Genomic DNA, 18,460 nt, shown 5'->3' on the forward strand with positions numbered 1-18,460 from the left:
TTTTTGTCTAAGAGGATTTATCCAGTGATGTCAGTGGTGTATTAAAATCCCTTATTATGATTGTATTGTTGTCAATCTCTCCCTTGATATATTCCAGGAGTTGTTTTAAAAAATGTATTTTGGTGCTCCTACATTGAGTGGACATATGTTTATAAGGGTTATACTTCTTGTTGTATCGATCCCTTTAGTATTATGAAGTGGCCTTCCTTATCTCTTGTTATGGCCTTCACTTTGAGGTCTATTTTGTCAGATATAAATACTGCTATCCCAGTTTTTTTTCCTTTCCATTTGCCTGGAAGATATTTTTCCATTCCCTCATCATCAGTCTGTGTGAGTCCCTTGTTCTGAGGTGGGTCTCTTATAGGCAGCATATGTATGGGTCATTATTTTTTATCCATTTAGCCACTTGATGTCTTTTGATTGGAGCATTTAGTCTATTTACATTTAAAGTTATTATTGAAAGTTACTTGTTTGTAGCCATTTCTATTTTTTTGAGGCTGTGTTCCTTCTTACCTTTTTGTTTCTTCTTTTTACAGCATTTCCTTTAGCATTTATTGCATTGCTGGCTTGGTAGTGATAAACTCCCTTAGCTTTTTATTTTCTTATTTTTCTGTGAAGCTCCTGATTTCTTCTTCAATTTTGATTAATAGTCTTGCTGGATAGAGTATTCTTGGATTCAGATCCTTATGTTGCATCACTTTGTATATCTACTTCCATTCCCTTCTAGCTTGATGTGTTTTTGTTGAAAAATCATTTGACAATTTGATGGGCGATCCTTTGTAGGTAACTCTCTGTTTCTCTCTTGTTGCTTTTAAGATTCTTTCTTTGTTGTTAACCTTTACCATTGTAATTATGACATTTCTGGTGTGGGTCTTTGGGATTGATCTTGCTCGGGACTCTCTGCACTTGTGTAACTTTTTTCTTCCCCATATCAGGGAAGTTTTCTGTCATTATTTCTTCAAATAAATTCTCCAATTCTTGCTGCTCATCTTGTCCTTCTGGCAGCCCTATTATACGTATGTTATTTCATTTTGCATCATCCCAAAGCTCCCTTAGGCTCTTCTCCTGCTTTTTAATTTTTTTCTCTAGTTGCTGTTCAGATTGGGCTTGTTTTCGTACCTAATCTTCTAACTCACTAATTCGGTCCTCTTCTTTTTCTAGTTTACTGTTGAAGCCTTCCATGGTGTTTTTGATGGTAGCTATATCATTTTTCATTTCTTCCTGATTTTTGCATAGGTTGTTGATTTTCTCATCCATCAGTGTCTGAACTGTATGATCATTACTCTGAATTCTTTTTCTGTCACGTTTTATGCTTCCGTTTCACTTATTTCCTTTCTTGGTGATCCTCCTTTTCTTTCCTCTGGGAATTGCTTTCTTGACTCCCCATTCTGACTACCACTAGAAGGTTCAAATGTCAAGTTGCAGGGCCTGGGACATGTGCAGTGGGAGATTTGCACCCGCCAAGTGTCACTGAATAGCTCTGACACGAAGACATGTGGTTGCTGTGGGTTGTTGAGAGCCACGCTCACCTTGGGTCAGAGTCACAGGCACTTAGTGTGGCCTCATGTGTATACCTAGAATCAGGGACTGAGTGTGGCCTGTGCTACACTGAAACAGAGAACCCACTGGCGTGTGCCAAAAATCAAAGTCCCCTATTGTGTGTCAGAAGTCAGAGGCTCCCTGTGTCCATGCTGACTATCGAGTATCAGAGTCTCTGTTGCTTGGTGCTACTTTGCACTGAGAATCAGGGTCCCTGTGTGCATATGCTCCAAGAATTGGAGTCACTGGCTCTATAGTGTGAATTTACTGGGGATCAGGGATCCCAGGCACACACAATGAGAAACAGAGTCTAGTCACTGGTGCTCATTGCTGACTCTTGCATGGAGATTCAGCGTCCCCAATCTGCTTGGCAGACTGGGTTGCTCAGTCACAGTGTGTTGGCAGGAAGTCTACTTCTCCCCTGTGGTAAACAGCCTTCTGTGTATGCTTGCCCTGAATCTAAGTCAGGTGGCACTGCCACTTAGTGTGTGTGTGGAATCTGGTCATGCAAATGTGTACTGTGGAAAACAAACTCCCCGTGTCCATGCACCCAGGCTCAAATTTAACGTTGTCTCCCTGTGCTGGCGCAGTGTCTGGTCTCAGAAAACTAGGTAGTGTGCCTATGCTCAAATTCAGGACTGCCTCCCTGCCTGGGTGTGGAAACTAGTCGTGGGAAACAAAATCCCCGAGTTCTCAACTCCAGCCTCAAATTCAGGGCTGTCTCCCTGCCCTGCGTGTGTGTGGGATCTGGTCGCAGAAAACAACCTCCCTGAGGATAAGCAGCTAAGTTCGAATTCAGCTCAGTCTCCCTGCCTGGGCACGGAGGCAAATCGCGGGAAACAAATTCCTTGAGTTTGCAAGTCCAGGCTCAGGTTCAGTGCTGTCTCCCTGTCCTGCGTGGGCACGGTATCTGGTCACAGAAAACTACCTCCCTAAGGATGAGAAGCTAGGCTCAAATTAATTCAGTCTTTCTGCCTAGGAATGGAGACGAATCGCAGGAAACAAATTTCTTGTGTCTGACACCAAGGCTCAACATCAGGCAGAGTCGCTAATGCTTTGTGTGTGCAGAAAGCCTTATTGTACAGCTGGGGTCTGGTAGTTTCAATGTCGCTGCCACTGGGGCAATAGGGAGGAGATTGGCTTTGTGACTCACAGAAATCTGCGGCTCTGGTTCCTGGAGTCTTGGTGTCCCTGGGTCTGCAATAGTGATTGCAGGCCTTTTACCAGAGTGTTTGTAGGGTCCTGGTTTGCTTCTGAAACCATACTAGGTGTTGGCAAGGCTAGGATTCTAGTCTCAAGCAGTTCTGTTCTTCAAGATGGGGTGGTCTCTGTGCTGCTGGTGTCCTCCCCAGAGTGTTTATGGCACCAGCAGGGTTTTGCTGTCTAAGACTGCCCAAATTGGCAACCCCTGAAGGACTGCAGGGTCTAACTGTCCCTATTTCACTCACACCCACACTCACACACGTCCACACACCTCTATCACTCCCTTACTCTCTCACACTCTTCCTACCTTCCTGCCAGTCGCCATCTTTCCTCCTCTCCACCTGCTTTTCTTCCCTGCAGGAAAAAAGGCTAACCCACTTATATTCTCTTAGAAAGCATTGAAAAGCTCTGGCTGGTGTCACTCAGTTGGTTGGGCATCATCCTGTGCACCAGATTGTTGCCAGTTTGATCCATAAATGCTCTTTATTGAGCTGCAAAAGTTGATGTTTATTCCTATTCTTTTCTGGAAGTTTTTTTCTTTATCTGTTTTGTTAATCCTCACCAGAGGACACATTTTTTTCCATTGATTTTTAGAGAGAATGGAAGGAAGCAAGAGGGGAAGGAGGGAGAGAGGGAGAGAGATTGACGCCAGAGAGACACATTGATTAGTTGCCTCCTACACACGCCCCAACAGGGACTGGGGCTCAAACCTGCAATGCAGGTATGTGGTCACTAAGGAAAACGAACCCAGGTGACACTCTACCCCTTGAGTCACACCGGCCAGGACTGGAAGTCTTATTTTCTTGAAGGGTGTTCAGTTTTTTCATGTATCATTATCATATGATTTTTCTGTTTAGATTATTATTGTGGGTTACACTGATTGATTCTTGAATATTTAACCAACCTTTCATCCCTGGAATGAATTACATAGTATACCATTTTTAAAAAATTGTTGAATTATATTTCTTCACTAGAGTCCCAGTGCATGAAAATTCATACACTGGAGGGGGGCGTCCCTCAGCCCGGCCTTCCCCCTCTCACAGTCTGAGAGCCCTCAGGGGTGGGAGGCAACCTGGTGATCAGGGGAAGGTGATGCCCCATCACACCTCTGCTGCTGCCACTGCTGGTAGTGCAAGCCTCAGGTGGCCCTGGTTACCTGAGCCTCAGGTGTCCCTGGGTGACTGGGCAGCCAACATCTGAGGCTTGCCTGTGCCTCAGGCTACCCCTGTGCGGCTGGGGGGGAGGGGGCTGAGGGGACTGGGGGACTTTGGAGGCAGGCCTTGTTGCATTCCTGCCACTCCAGTGGGGCTGAGGGGACTGGGCGCCACCATCTGGTGGCTATGGGCACTGTCATCTTTGAGGGCGTGACAGTCAATTAGCATATTCCCTAATTATTAGATAGGATACTTTGCTAAGATATTCATGAAGAATGTTGGCCTGATGATTTTTTTTTTGTGCTGTTTTTTGTTTCTCTATAAGAGTGACTTTATAAAATGATTTGGAAAGTGGTATTCTTTTATTTTATATGATAGATTGTGAAGAATTTGTATTGCTTCTTCTTGACATTTGATAGAATTCTCTGGTGAGAGGGTATGGCATGGACTTTTTTTTTTTAAAATCAGAGTTTTAAATTTACAAATTCAATTTCCTTAATAGTTATAAAGCTATTCAAATTGTCTCCTTCATTTGGGTGTGTTCAGATAGTTTTTATTTTCTGAGGAATTGATTCACTACACTCTAATTATCAGATTTATGTGTGTAGGGTTTTTCATAGTACTCTTTTATTATATTTTTTATATCTCTAGGGACTGTAGTTATATCTCCTGTTTCATTCCTCATATTGGTAATTTGTGTTTTCTCACCTTTTTTTCTATAAGTCTTGCTAGAGGTTTGACAATTTTATTGACCTATCAAAGCACCAGCTCTTTTACATCATTTTAATCCACCTAGTAATCTCCATAGCAGCCACTTCTTTCTTTTTAAGTCATGATTCTCAATTCTAAACCACTTAGTTAACATTTTGTTTCAATTACAAAGACCCATTCCTATGGCCTTTCCTTTCCTCTTCCATGTCTTAACAGGCTCTAATTACTGTTTACCCTTTCCTTTGGCCTTGCTTTTGAAAGGTGACTACATCTTGCTGTTATTTTTAGAAAGTTTTATTTATTTTTAAATATATATTTTTGATTGATTTTAGAGAGGAAGGGAAAGGGAGCGAGAGATAGAAACATCAATGATGAGAGAGAATCATTGATTGGCTGCCTCCTGCATGCCCTACACTGGGGATGGATCCCACAATTCTGGCATGTGCCCTGACCAGGAATTGAACTGTGATCTCCTGGTTTATAGGTTGACACTCAACCACTGAGCCATGCCGGGCAGGCTAGAAAATTTTATTTTTATTAAGACTAATTTACATTTTATTTCCACAGAACAACTAAATTCTAAGTAGAAGCATTAGAGCTATGTTGTAGAAAATTTGCCCAATACAAAACTAAAATAATTTGGTAATGGTCAATTTTTAATACGTCTAAGAGAGCAAAACCATGTGTATTGGAAAGAACACCAGATTTGGCCATGCAATACTTGGGTTTGAGTACTGTCTCTGCTACTTATAATCTCAAGTAATAGGCAAGATGGTTCCACATTGCTCAGGTTCACCCAGTAAAGCATTGTGAAGCCACCAAGTGGGTCCAGGCAGATCTTGAAATTCCATAAACTTTCCCCAAACTGGCCATACCCCATTTGTCATCACTGGGAAATGATCGAATTGGCCTTCATCATTGCCTTTTTACTGTTTCCACTCTGCTCAGCCTGGCACAACCGTGCAATTCTCCATCACAGGAACAGTTCTGCCTTGAGCATTGTCATTACTATAGCTGTGCTTCTGGAATCTTCCCTGACTACAAAACTCCTTACTGTCTTCTATGCTTGTTTGAATTTTAGCCACCTTCCAGAGAAAGATCACGTGTCCTCTGCCCAGCAAGATATTCTCTGACCATTCCAGGTCAAACTGATGGTCCTTCTGAATTCCAGTAGGAACCATTACCCATCAATTTAAACCTTCAATAAGTTTATTTCAGGACCTCATATTGGTTAGAAGCATAGCCCCTTATCAAGACACACTTGCACTTTTAGTCTTAGTTTTGCCATTTTTCAGATTCATACCATTAGGCAGCTGACACCACCTTTCTGAACCTTAGTGACCTCTGCAAAATGAGATCATTTCTACCTGACAGGGTTGTTGTAGAAGTTAAAAAAAATGTTTTAAAAGCTGTTATGAGTCAGAGAAGAGGATCCAAGATGGCTGCACAGGTAAACACCTAACCGCAGCAGCACACAACAATTTCAATAAAATACAACTAAAATACAAAATGGACATTACCCAGAACTACAGGAAAGTCGACTGACTGGAAATTCTACAACTAGAAAGAAAGAGAAAACCAGAAGGAAGAGCGGAGGAGCTGTAAAAGCCTAAGGTACGGAGACACGTTGCGCACGTGGAGAGGACGGAGCCGGAGAGGAGAGGGAGGCTGAGTGCCTGGCTGGCGTTCCCTAGTGGGAAGGAGATAAAAGCTCCGAACTGTGCTGAACCCCAGACCCGACAGCACTGATCCTTAGTTCTAGGCCAGACCCTGGGGACCCAGGCTCATACAGAGGGAGCCTGGGCTGTAAGGTGGAAACTCAGGGGAGCGGCGAAAGGAGGTCCCAGAGGCGCGCACATTACGCACAGAGAACAGACGGTTGACTGTGCCGCTGGATTGCCCTGGCGGGAAGGAGACAAAAGCTCCAGACTGCTCTGAACCCCACTTCCAACCCTACTTCCAACTGAAACTGAACCCCAGTTCCGGGCTCATTGGGGGAGAGCCTAGACTGCTTGATAGCAGGCGAAACTCAAGGGCACCTTTCTCTCAGAGGTGCTTGCAGCGAGTACCAAAGAACCCTGAGGAACACTGAGACTCAGGAGCCGCATAAGGCGTGGCTGACGGAAGCCAAGGCTGTAGGCTCCACCCTGAAACTTCACCCCATCCAAGCTGAACACAGAGACTTTTAAGGCTACCAACTCAGGGAAGCTGCGAAAATGCCAAGACAAGGAAACAGATCACAAACGAAAGAAATGGAGGACAAAAAGCGACTGGATATAGAGTTCAAAACCACACTTATAAGGTTTTTCAAGAATTTCCTAGAAAAGGCCGAAAAGACCTATGAGGATATGAAAAGGGATCAACTAGAAATAATAAGGGATCAATAAGAAATAATAAGGGATCAACAAGAAATAATAAGGGATCAACAAGAAATAAATAATACATTGTCTGAAATAAAAGATATTATACAGAGTCCTAAAAACAGAATGGAAGATCGCAAGAATCAAGTCAAAGATTTGGAACATAAAGAGCCAGAAGACACTCCTTCGCAGAAGCAAGAAGACAAGAGAATCCAGAAAGTTGAAGATAATGTAAGGAACCTCTGGGACAACTTCAAGCAAACCAACATCAGAATTATGGGGATCCCAGAAGATGAGAGAGAGCAAGATATCGAAAACATATTAAAAGAAATAATGACAGAAAACTTCCCCCACCTGGTGAAAGAATTAGACTTACAAGTCCAGGAAGCACACAGAACTCCAAACAAAAGGAATCCAAAGAAGACCACACCAAGACAAATCATAATTAAAATTCCAAGAGCAAAAGACAGAGAGAATATTAAAAGCAGCAAGAGCAAAGCAGGTAGTTACCTATAAAGGAGCACCCATACGATTGTCAGCTGATTTCTCAACAGAAACCATGCAGGCCAGACGGGAATGGCAAGAAATATTCAAAGTGATGAATAGCAAGAACCTACAGCCAAAAATAATCTACCCAGCAAAGCTATCACTCAGAATCGAAGGCCAGATAAAGAGCTTCACTAATAAAAAAAAAAAGCTAAAGGAGTTCATCACCACCAAACCAGAATTACATGAATTGCTGAAGGGGGTTCTTTCGAAAGAGAAAGTAAATAAAAACTATGAACAACAAATACATAACTATCAACAAGTGAATCTAAAAACCAAGGGAATTAAAAAAAATCTGATGAACAATATTAACTGGTGAATATAATAGAATCAGAAGTATGGAAGGGATTCTCGGGTAAAAGGGGAGAGGGGGGTGTGGGAAGAGACTGAACATAAACTGTGCACCTATGGATGAGGACAGTGGGGGGTGGGGAAAGGGCAGAGGGTGGGGTGGGAACTTGGTGGAGGGGAGCAATGGAGGGGGGGGAAATGAGGAACATTTGTAATAATATGAACAATAAAGATTTATTAAAAAAAATAAAAGTTGTTATGAGTCAAATAAACATAAGGGATATTTTAAATATAGTAATAATTAGAAATAAAGATTAAAGGGGAAATAATCCATGAAATAATGTTGTAGTAGTAGAATTATATATGTATATTTATAGGAAAACTGTAGGAAAAGTAAGAAAGATCCATTTGTATGTGTGTACATTTGAGAAGACACTTCAAATTCTTACTGTGGGTGATGGGCCAACCGTTGTTTTTCTTTTTAAAAAATTTTCTATGTTTTGCATTTTTAGGGTGGATATGTAATAGATTTAAAACTAGAAAATATAATTTTTAAAAAAGAAAAATTAAGATTTGATGTTATATTATTTTGTTATTTATAATTCCTCATAGTTCATAAAGAGGTTAAAACTGCATACAATGTAGCAAGATAAAAGTAGAATATGAAACAAAATGAAGCAAAGGAGAAAATGAGGGTAGGAAAGATAGTATGTAGTGACTGTTAAACATTTATCATCCATGTCTTGTATTTTTATTAACTACTTTTGTTTTCTAAAGAAAAAAGTTACTAGGATGTCTCTTATGAGTTTAATAGGTAAAATTAACTTTGTAAAAAAAAAAAAGGCAACATTTTACAGCATAATGTATTAATATTAAAATGATACATAAAAGAAAAGAGTTTTCTGCTTGTTTTTAGTGTATTATATATATTCTAATTATTTTGTTTTTGGCACAGTAGATAGCCCGAAGAAATTATGGTTCTTAGTATTTATGTTATACTTAAATTGTAAGTTGCAAGTTACAAATATGCATTTGGTTAGCATTGGCCTTGCTTATTTATCTGTTTTGATAAGTTGAATGGAACAAACTGAAGCTGGGAGTGAAGTTCTTGCCCCCATCCTGGCATTAAGTAGCTAGACCTTAACTCCTTGGGTTATTCTCCTCCTTAGAAATTGATGGACCTGAACAAGAAGATTTAACTTTGACCATATGTAGTTTGGTAAAATTATGGTTTCTTGTTTAGGAATATACACTTCCATTGATCTTTCCACTTGATAATATTCATGGTATTTTAGTTGGCCCATGTTATAAAATTTTCATCTTATACTTGTATGATATTAATATAATTAATTTTTTTTCACAGAAAGACCTCTCTCCCCCAAGGCTATCAAAGGATTTGAAACTACACCACTTACCAAGAATTATTATTCCGTGGTGAGTGATCAGATGATGAACAAAATTTTCTTGACTATATGGAAACTTTTCAGTTGTTGAATCATTGATGTTTTGAGCTGAAACAAATGAAAGACTAGATAAAGTTGCTAACAAGGGTATAATATCAGCTACATTACAATAGAGCTCTTGTACTTATAGGCCTTTTATATATGCCTGGAAGTTTTACATCCACTGTCCTGAAAAATTTATTTGTAGCCTATTAAACTATAGTGAAAGAGAAAGTACAGACATAATGGGGAAATTCAGCAGTTAGGTAGCCAATTTTGTCACTAAATAGCCTTACCAGATATTTAGAAGGTGAATTATCAAGTTCCTCTCATGTAGTAAGTTTTCAGTGATTACATACTGTGGTTTCATTTTAAAATCAATCAATCAATTAATTATGATATTCCTCTGAAATATTATCAACTTTGTTCTTGAGGAGAACCCAAAAGGAAGGTTGTCCTTTGGCACAGAAGGAGGAATTAAATGGTTCTGGCTTGAAAACAAATATGTCAAAATATATTAGGTATAGATAGAGCATGTGCAATACTCAAAATAAGTTTCTGTTTGAGAAAGAAATAATATCCTTTCCTTAATATTCTCTCTGCTTTCCTTCATGTCTCCTTTCCTGATTTGGCTCAGTCCCTGACTGGTAGCCACATTGTTCCCCCACACTCCTGCCCTGCTGAAATACAGTTTCACTTTTCTATGTGTTCTATGTGTGTTTATACTGCATATTCCTTTCATTTTGTGCATGGATGAACAGTTTTAAAACATCTCTATACATTTGGTTTAAAAAAAAATAAATTTCACTCTTCAGTGAATTTGCTCCATAATGATATCAGCAGTAGCTGGTATGAAAAATCAAGACAGAACTTCATAACATCAAGGACAATTTTGTCACTTTTTTTTTCTTATATTTCTGAGGTTAAAATGTATTACCCAACAGAGCTAGGCTCCCTTATTCCTTCCACTATTTCTTTTTAGCTTCTAGGTGATTCTCAATGATTTAATTTTTAAAGAAAGGCACATTCAAATGGTGGATAAATATGTTACCATAGCTTATTTTCCCTGTTATTTGGAGGATATCATCCATAGTTTTGCTTTATCTCTCTCTCTGCCTCTGTTGATTCTACCAATTTATTATATTGTTGGAATTATCCAAGGCAGACTAACCTCTGTGATTCTTTCTTTATTTTTTAAATATATTTTATTGATTTTTTACAGAGAGGAGGAGAGAGGGATAGAGAGCTAGAAACGTCGATGAGAGAGAAACATCTACCAGCTGCCTCTTGCACACCCCCTACCGGGGATGTGCCTGCAACCAATGTACATGCCCTTGACCGGAATCGAACCTGGGACCCTTCAGTCCGCAGACCGACGCTCCACCACTGAGCCAAACCGGTTTCGGCTCTTTCTTTTTTTTTTATTTAATAAATCTTTATTGTTCAGATTATTACAATTGTTCAGTGCATTTGGGAGCTTCCATCTCCCTCCTACTTTAGAAAGTGAGCTGCATACTCATCCTCTCCCAGTGCCCGTCTCCATGCCTCAGCCTTTTGCAGCTCCTCTGAGTCTCAATGTGCTTTCCTCTTTCCTTCTAGTTGTAGAATTTCCACTCAGCTAGCTTTCCTATGGTTCTGGATGGTGTTCGTTTTGTCTTTTAGTTGTAATTTTGATATTGTTGTGTGAGGCAGCAGTTTTGGTATTTACCTATGCCACCATCTTGGTTTCTCCTACACCTCTGTGATTCTTATGGGCCTTATGTAAATCTTACATATACAAAGTCTATTTTTATTATCTACCTCCTACTGGAGTCCATGTATGTTGTTTCTAGTTACTTGCTACTATAAACAATTAAGCAGTAAACATCTTCTATGTGTAACTTGGCAAAGTATATAAAGATTTGTAGGTTAAATTCACAGAAGTTAAATTGTTAGATCAAAAAATATATATAGGGTGGGCAAAAGTAGGTTTACAGTTCATATGGAAAATACAGTAATTAATACAAGAATAAACTGTGTTTCACAAAGAACTTAAACCTAATTTTTACCACTCCTGTATTTTTTTTTTAACTTTGATAGATTTTGTCTCAAAACCAAAGCATAATAAAGAAAATAGAATGCCTTGGGGGGCTCATGATGGCCTGTGAAAGAACTGTAGATCTTTCTTACAAATATTCCTGAATTGTGGAGACCAGTTAGATATAATGTTGCAACTAGATAGGTATATGAAGGGATTTTGGTTGGTTATTGTTTTTTATCCACATTTCTTTTGGTTTGAGTATTTAAGCAAAATTTTAGAGGCAATTAATTAAAAATATATTCTGAGTGTTCTGATCACCCTCCCAATCTGTGTTGATTGGCTTAGACAAATAAAAAAAATTCTAGCCCTCCCATAGTATTTGGAGCCCTGGAAAATCAAGTTTACCTGCATGCAAATTGTCCCTATATGATGTTATATGAACTCTTCTTCCTTCTAAGAGTCATTAATTGTAAATATTTTCTGTTTGGTAGTTCTATAAGAACACCAGTGAAGGATTTTTTCATCTATTTTTTTAAAAACAGATAGGACAGTTTTTTTTTTTTTCTGATTCCATAACACCATATAACTAAACACACACACACACACACACACACACACACACACTAAATAAATAAATAAATAAATAAATAAATAAAAATAAAGAAGAAAATAAATATCACTTGTAATTCCACAACTCATAGTCACTACTAGTATTAACATATTGGTGAATCTCATGCCAAATTTTCTTTGAAGTAGGGTATGTGTCTACTCATGTGCATATATCTAGCCTGGGATATATGTATGTATATAGGTATATACATATTTATAAATAAAAATGGGAACTGAAGCTACACTGGCCAAGTGGAACAATGCATTTTTTAAAATTATTATTTCTCCTTTATGGAGGTTCTTAAAAATTGGCTTTTGAGCCCTGACCAGTTTGGCTCAGTGGATAGAGTGTTGGCCCAGGGACTGAAGGGTCCCAAGTTCAGTTCCAGTCAAGGGCACATGCCTGGGTTGCAGGCTCAATCCATAGTAAGGGTTATGCAGGAGGCAGCCAATCAATGATTCTCTCTCATCATTGATGTTTCTATCTCTCTCTCCATCTCCCTTCATCTCTGAAATCAACAAATATATTTAAAAAATAAAAATTGACTTTTGAGAGAGAGAGAGAGAGAGAGAGAGAGAGAGAGAGAGAGAGAGAGAGAGGGGGAGCACAATTTGTTGTTTTACTTATTTATGCATTCATGTTGGTTGCTTCTTGTATGTACACTGACTAGAGATTAAATCTGCAACCTAGACATATTGGGACAATGCTCTAACCAACTAAGCAACTGGCTCGGGCCTATGGAGATTTTTCTATCGTCACACCCTGATAATACTTCTCTGACCAAACATTTTCTTAGACTCTTGCATTCAGTGAGTCCTTGAAGGTCCACATGTTCCCTTTACTTTGGTCCTGTGTATTATTAGTCAGGGTTCTCCAGAAAACAGAACCAATGATTTACTATAAGGAATTGGCTTACACAACTATGGTGACTGAGAAGTCCCACAATCTGTCATCTGCAAGCTGGAGACCCTGGAAAGATGTCCAAAGGCCTGAAAAGCATCAGAACCAATAGTTCCTTTCTGAGAACAGAAGAGTGATGTCCCAACTGAAGCAGTCAGACAGAGAATGTATTCTGCCTTCGTCCACCTTTTTGTTCTATTCAGGCCCTCAACAGATTAGATGATGCACACCCACACAAGCAAGACAATTTGCTTTTTTTAGTCTATTGATTCATCTCATCTGGAAAGACCCTCACAGACACACCCAGAAATAATGATTGATCTGGACACCTTGTGAACCAGTCAAGTTGATACTTAAGATTAACCATCACATCCAATAAACGTGGACAGGATAGAGAACTCTTAGAATTTGCAAGTGTTCAGACATTCTTCCCCTCTTTTCAAGTTTCCAAGAAATTATCCATATATTTCAAGCTCATTCAGGCCTTGGAGTGATTCTGGTGGCACATCAATTTTAAATGTTAAATTCTTCAGTGTGATCAAATGGCTTTAGGCACCCAGTTCATACTAGCATCTGCAATGAGGCATCTTTAATGTGTTTGACTGAGGCTTCGTCACTCCTGGCTCATTATTTTGAATGAGAGTTTAGCATCCTTTAGGGACATGGCAGGCCAGTGGAGGCTTTTGCTGTCACTGACCTTGATTCTTTCATTGTCCTCAAAATTCAATGTAATTTGTTAAACTTCTCTGACCATTGGGAAAAAAAAGCATTGTTTTTTTAGTAATTATTTTCCTAATTATGTTCTCCTCACTGTCCTTTTTTTGCCCATTTTAACTTGATGTTATACGCCAGGAGGGATTAAAAAATAAAGAACAACAACAAAAGAAAATGGTAACTATGTGAGGTGATGGGTGTGTTAATTAGCTTAATTGTAATCATTTTACAATGCATACATATATTAAAGCATCAATTATATATATTAAGTATATACATTTTTCTTTGTCAATTATATCTCAACAAAACTGAAAAAATAAAGGACAGAAAAAGGAATCTGTATTAGTTGTCAGGCTTAGTTTGTATGCAGCACTTAGCTCTTGCACCCATAATCTTATTGGAAAGACAGTACAAACATGATAGCACAAGCCATGTGGCAGAGAATGATATAAATTTATAAAAGGTCCTAAAATGAGTTTCTCCAAATGTGGTTGGGGATCCTTTGCATCAGAAGCCCCTGAGAGCTTGTTAAAACTGTAGAACTCTGGGCCTCGCACCACACTTGCTACATCAGAATCTCTGGCCACAGATCCCAGGAAAAGGCATTTTAACAACTCCCTCAGCCTCTTTCTCATCCTTCCCTCACCCCAGGTGATTTGGATGTTCACTGAACTAAAGTTTGAGAACCAATAAAGGGATAGATTGCATGGAAGAGATAGGATTCTAGGTGTATCAGGAGACAGATGAGCAAAGATAAGCTGAAAGAGAATTCAGGCAAGGGGAACTATATGAGCAGATTCACCTAGGCAGGAATGTACATGCCTATAATCCATCCCTACAATTCATAGTGTAGACTACAATCCATTTCTCCCCCATCCAGATGTCCCTCTGAAGGTGGAATTCTTTATTCATTGCAACTAGTGTAGCTCACTTTAAGATTGCTATTTTTTTGTGCTGCCACAAATAGGCTGGACTCACAGACTAATATTCAACTCTGGAAATGAGCATGTGTCTGAAGAATTAGAGGTGATATTTCCCTACATCCAGCAAGAAAAATATAATCAATAATGACTAGTATTATTTATTTTTTCTTACTTCTACTGTGTTATAACTTGTGACAGATGCCTAAGGGTATTTCTCACAGAACCTACATGAAATTGGAACAGTGGGAAGAAGTCTGTGGCATGCCAATCATATAAAAATCCCAGGAAACCTGGAATCCTTGCTTTTGCCACCCACATTCTGCTTATCCCCATTTTCTCTCTCACTCATTTATCTACCCACTTGCTTCTACCCAGAATTTTCCCTACCTTTTTAGTGTTTATCAGCACCCCCCTTTTTAAAAATACTTTATATTCTTTAGAGCAGTTTTAGGTTAACACCAAAATTAAGTGGAAGGTACAGAGATTTTTCATATGCCTCCTGCCAACACACATGCACAGCCTCCTCCACTATAAGCATCTCCCACCAGAGTGGTGCATTTGTTATAAATGAAAACTCTACATTGAAACATCATTATCACCCAGAGTGCATAGTTTACATTAGGGTTCACTCTTGGTGTTGCACATTCTATAGGTTTTGAACAAATGTATAAAGACATATATCTATCATTATAGTATCATACAGAGTATTTTCACTGCCCTGAAAATCCTCTGTGCATCCACTTTTAAAAAATCCAACAGCCTAAACTACCTCACATATCTACCCATTTATTTCTTAGCCATGTTCCCTCTTTGTTCTTATCTACCAATTTCCTGTCTTATTCTTCCATACATCTCTTTCATCTGAGGGATGGAAGTAGAAAGAAGAGATGATAGTATTTTGTAGAGTCTGTCTGTCAGTAATGGGGGATAGTGCTGCCTGTTTTGTGAGAGCAAGGATTTGGAGCTATGAAGTCAATAACTGCACTTGAATGTAAATGGGTGGTTCTACTGGAATATAAGTCAGATATAACGTAAGTACAATATATTAATATATTGCTTTTTTCAGTCTTATAAGATGTTACCGACATTGACTCATTCTTATAAATCCTATAATATGATGTTTTTTATTTGATTTAAGTTTTCCTGGGGCCATCATACTTTTCATATCTCTATCTTCAGCCTTTGTTTTTACATATTAGCCCGATAAAAGAATGTCTTTATTCTTATATGACTGTTTCTCTCAGAGTTATAAAAAAAAATGAACTCACTCCAAAGACTTTCCAGAAAATGTAGGAAATATATTTTAGTGTAAAATCAATAGCCTAGGATTGAGGTACAAAAGGCCTTCACCTCTTTTTCTATGGATTTTCACCATCTATTTTGTTCTGAATTTAGTCAAAGGTTAATTGAACAAAAGGATACTCTACTCCATTTTCCTTGTGAGGACAGAGTCAGGGAAGCAAAGGCAACGTCTGGACACGGTCTATTTTAGTAAATTTGAATGGATTTCATTTCGATCAAATTGTACTGCTCTGAAGTTGGTTGGCCTGCCAAACTCCTTGTCTTCTGACTCACCACTGAGGCCTTCTGTTTTGGAGCACATAGCCTTCTCTGTCTGCTTCCCTTTTTATCCTTTTACAGTAGATGCCCTGTGGTTTGAAAAATAAAGAACCAGTATCAGAAGTTAATCAGTTGGTCTTTTGAGATTGAGGAAAGCAATAAATGTCCAAGCAAATTTGGGAAAGAATCCCAAACATTCACTCTGATGAGCATGTCTACCTCTCAAACCAAAGAATGAACAGTATTGTTTAATGCATTACCATTCAAAACTTTTTTTGCATTATTTAATGAAGGAATCATTAATTACCCTTATCAATTTAGTTTTATAAATTCATCATTCAGCCACCCTCAAAACTGGTAACAGTATGAATTCAATGTATAGGTTCTGTTTAACTCTCCAGAACTCACTCAAAGGCACAGGAAATATCTCCTTGAATACCTCACCTTTGCCTTCTGTGTGTCCCATGCTAGTGGTTTCAACAGAGATCAAACTCCTCAAAAGTGTGCTGCCTCACCAAGCAAGTAAACCCACTGGAATAGGACAGTTGGTACCTTTCTTGCAAAGTCTTAGTGATTTCTTTTACAAGAGCCCCAGATAGTACACCTCAAACTAATACAAATAAGATTGAATGTCAACTGTAATCTATCTATGTATATAAAAGGCTAAGTGTCTGTCCATCCAACCCACAGCTATGACTCACACTGACCACCAGTAGCTGCCATGACACACACTGACCATTTAAAAATTAATGGCACCATGGACCTGGCTTTTTGATTTAAGAAAGAAACCAACACTCAGCTTCCCCCAAGTGGGACACAGGCCCCACCACCACCCTAAAGCGACATCCCACCAAATTGCAGCCAACACTGCCAAGACCCCATGGCTCAAAATGTGGCTCACAGCCCAGCCCAGCCTGGATACAGTGGCTGTGGGCACTAGGTAATGATGTCACATAGCAACACCTGGCTTCCTCTCCCTAGCAACTAGCATCCTTGGAGTTTCTTCAACTCAGGAACCCAACTTGATTTATAGCCAGGTGCCAAAATTTTAAAGTTTAACAAGTATTTGTGAAGTGTTTTCCCATGCCTCATCTCATTTTATCCTCACAGAATTCCTGGAGTAGGTAGATAGGAGACTGGGTAGAATCCTATTTTCTTTTCATTAGCAAGACGCAAGTAGCAATATTAAGATATTTCTTCTAATTAATTTACTTTCAATGTGCATGAATTCATGCACCAGGACACTAAGATTAAAAAAGAAATAAGTAAAGGAGCCACAGATAATAGCATTTTAAAGGAAGTTAAAATGATAAAGCTGTTTCAATGGGGAGAGGGAGGTTGAATTATAGCAACCATGGAATTAAGGTATCTCATATTATTTTACAAATTACAAAGTTGTTTAATTGTTTTAAAAATTACATTTTTAAATATGTCAATATGATTTTTAAATTTTCAATTACAGTTGGCATGCAATACTATATTACTTTCAGGTGAATAACTTAGTAATTAGACATTTATATGCCTTATGATGTGACCATCTTGATAAGTCTAGTACTCACCTGACACCATACCTAGTTATTACTATATACAAATCACATTTTATGATGTAAATAATATCTGAGATTTTTCTAATTTAAAAATTCCCTTCAGGCAAAGATAATTTGGTTTGTTTTTTTATTTTGCTTTTCTTTTTTCAACAGACATTATAATTTTGGTAGTGTGACAGTTATAGACAGCAGTGCTTAAAAGGAGGGGAAGCATGTGTATGGCTCATTACCAAACATGGTCTTTTTATTCATTTATTTATTTATTTAATATATTTTTATTTATTTCAGAGAGGAAGGGAGAGAAAGAAAGATAGAAACATCAATGATAAAAGGGAATCATTGATCTGCTGCCTTCTGCCCCCACTCCCCCCCCCCCCCCGACACACACACACACTGGGGACTGAGCTTGAAACCCAGGCATGTGCCCTGACTGGGAATCAAACCATCACCTCCTGGTTCATAGGTCAATGCTCAACCACTGGTTGGACAATCAAACACAGACTTTTTAGAAAAATGTGAACAAAAGGAGATGATTAGATAACTTTATTCCTTCCTGAATAAAAGTGAGAAAGTATGTCACCAGCTTTCCCACCTATACAAATAATATAGAAAAATAAATATTGTTAATACAGCAATATGGATGTAAGATTTACATTTTGCTTAGTATAATATGGTACCATTGAATTCTAGTGCAGTTCTTTCCATTCCTAAGAATATAAATATGAATACATGAGTGTAAGTAATTACTTGAGGTATTGCAGTGAACAACAGCACAGTTGGGCAGAGAGCTATAATGACAGACAAATTTGAGTTAGGGGTACATGATAATGTATAAAGACTTGAAGTCAGAAATGAACAGAATATTTTATTGACATAAGAAATTTGATTTTTTAAAATAGCAGCTTTATTGACATATAATACACATACCACTTTTTAAAAA

General features: G+C 38.5%; 1 protein-coding gene across 4 annotated transcripts in view; it reads left to right on the top strand.

Moving 5' to 3' along the window:
* ARHGEF6 (Rac/Cdc42 guanine nucleotide exchange factor 6) overlaps positions 1–18,460 on the top strand; it is a 130,968-nt gene that overhangs the window by 55,292 nt on the left and 57,216 nt on the right. For all 4 annotated transcript variants that reach the window (XM_084870207.1, XM_084870206.1, XM_084870209.1 and 1 more), the window contains one exon: positions 9,168–9,238. In XM_084870207.1, the coding sequence (XP_084726333.1) occupies positions 9,168–9,238 (71 nt within the window). The remainder of the gene's footprint in view (positions 1–9,167; positions 9,239–18,460) is intronic.

Source organism: Pipistrellus hanaki (genome assembly GCF_964339955.1).
Source record: "Pipistrellus hanaki genome assembly, chromosome: X".
Taxonomy (NCBI): domain Eukaryota; kingdom Metazoa; phylum Chordata; class Mammalia; order Chiroptera; family Vespertilionidae; genus Pipistrellus; species Pipistrellus hanaki.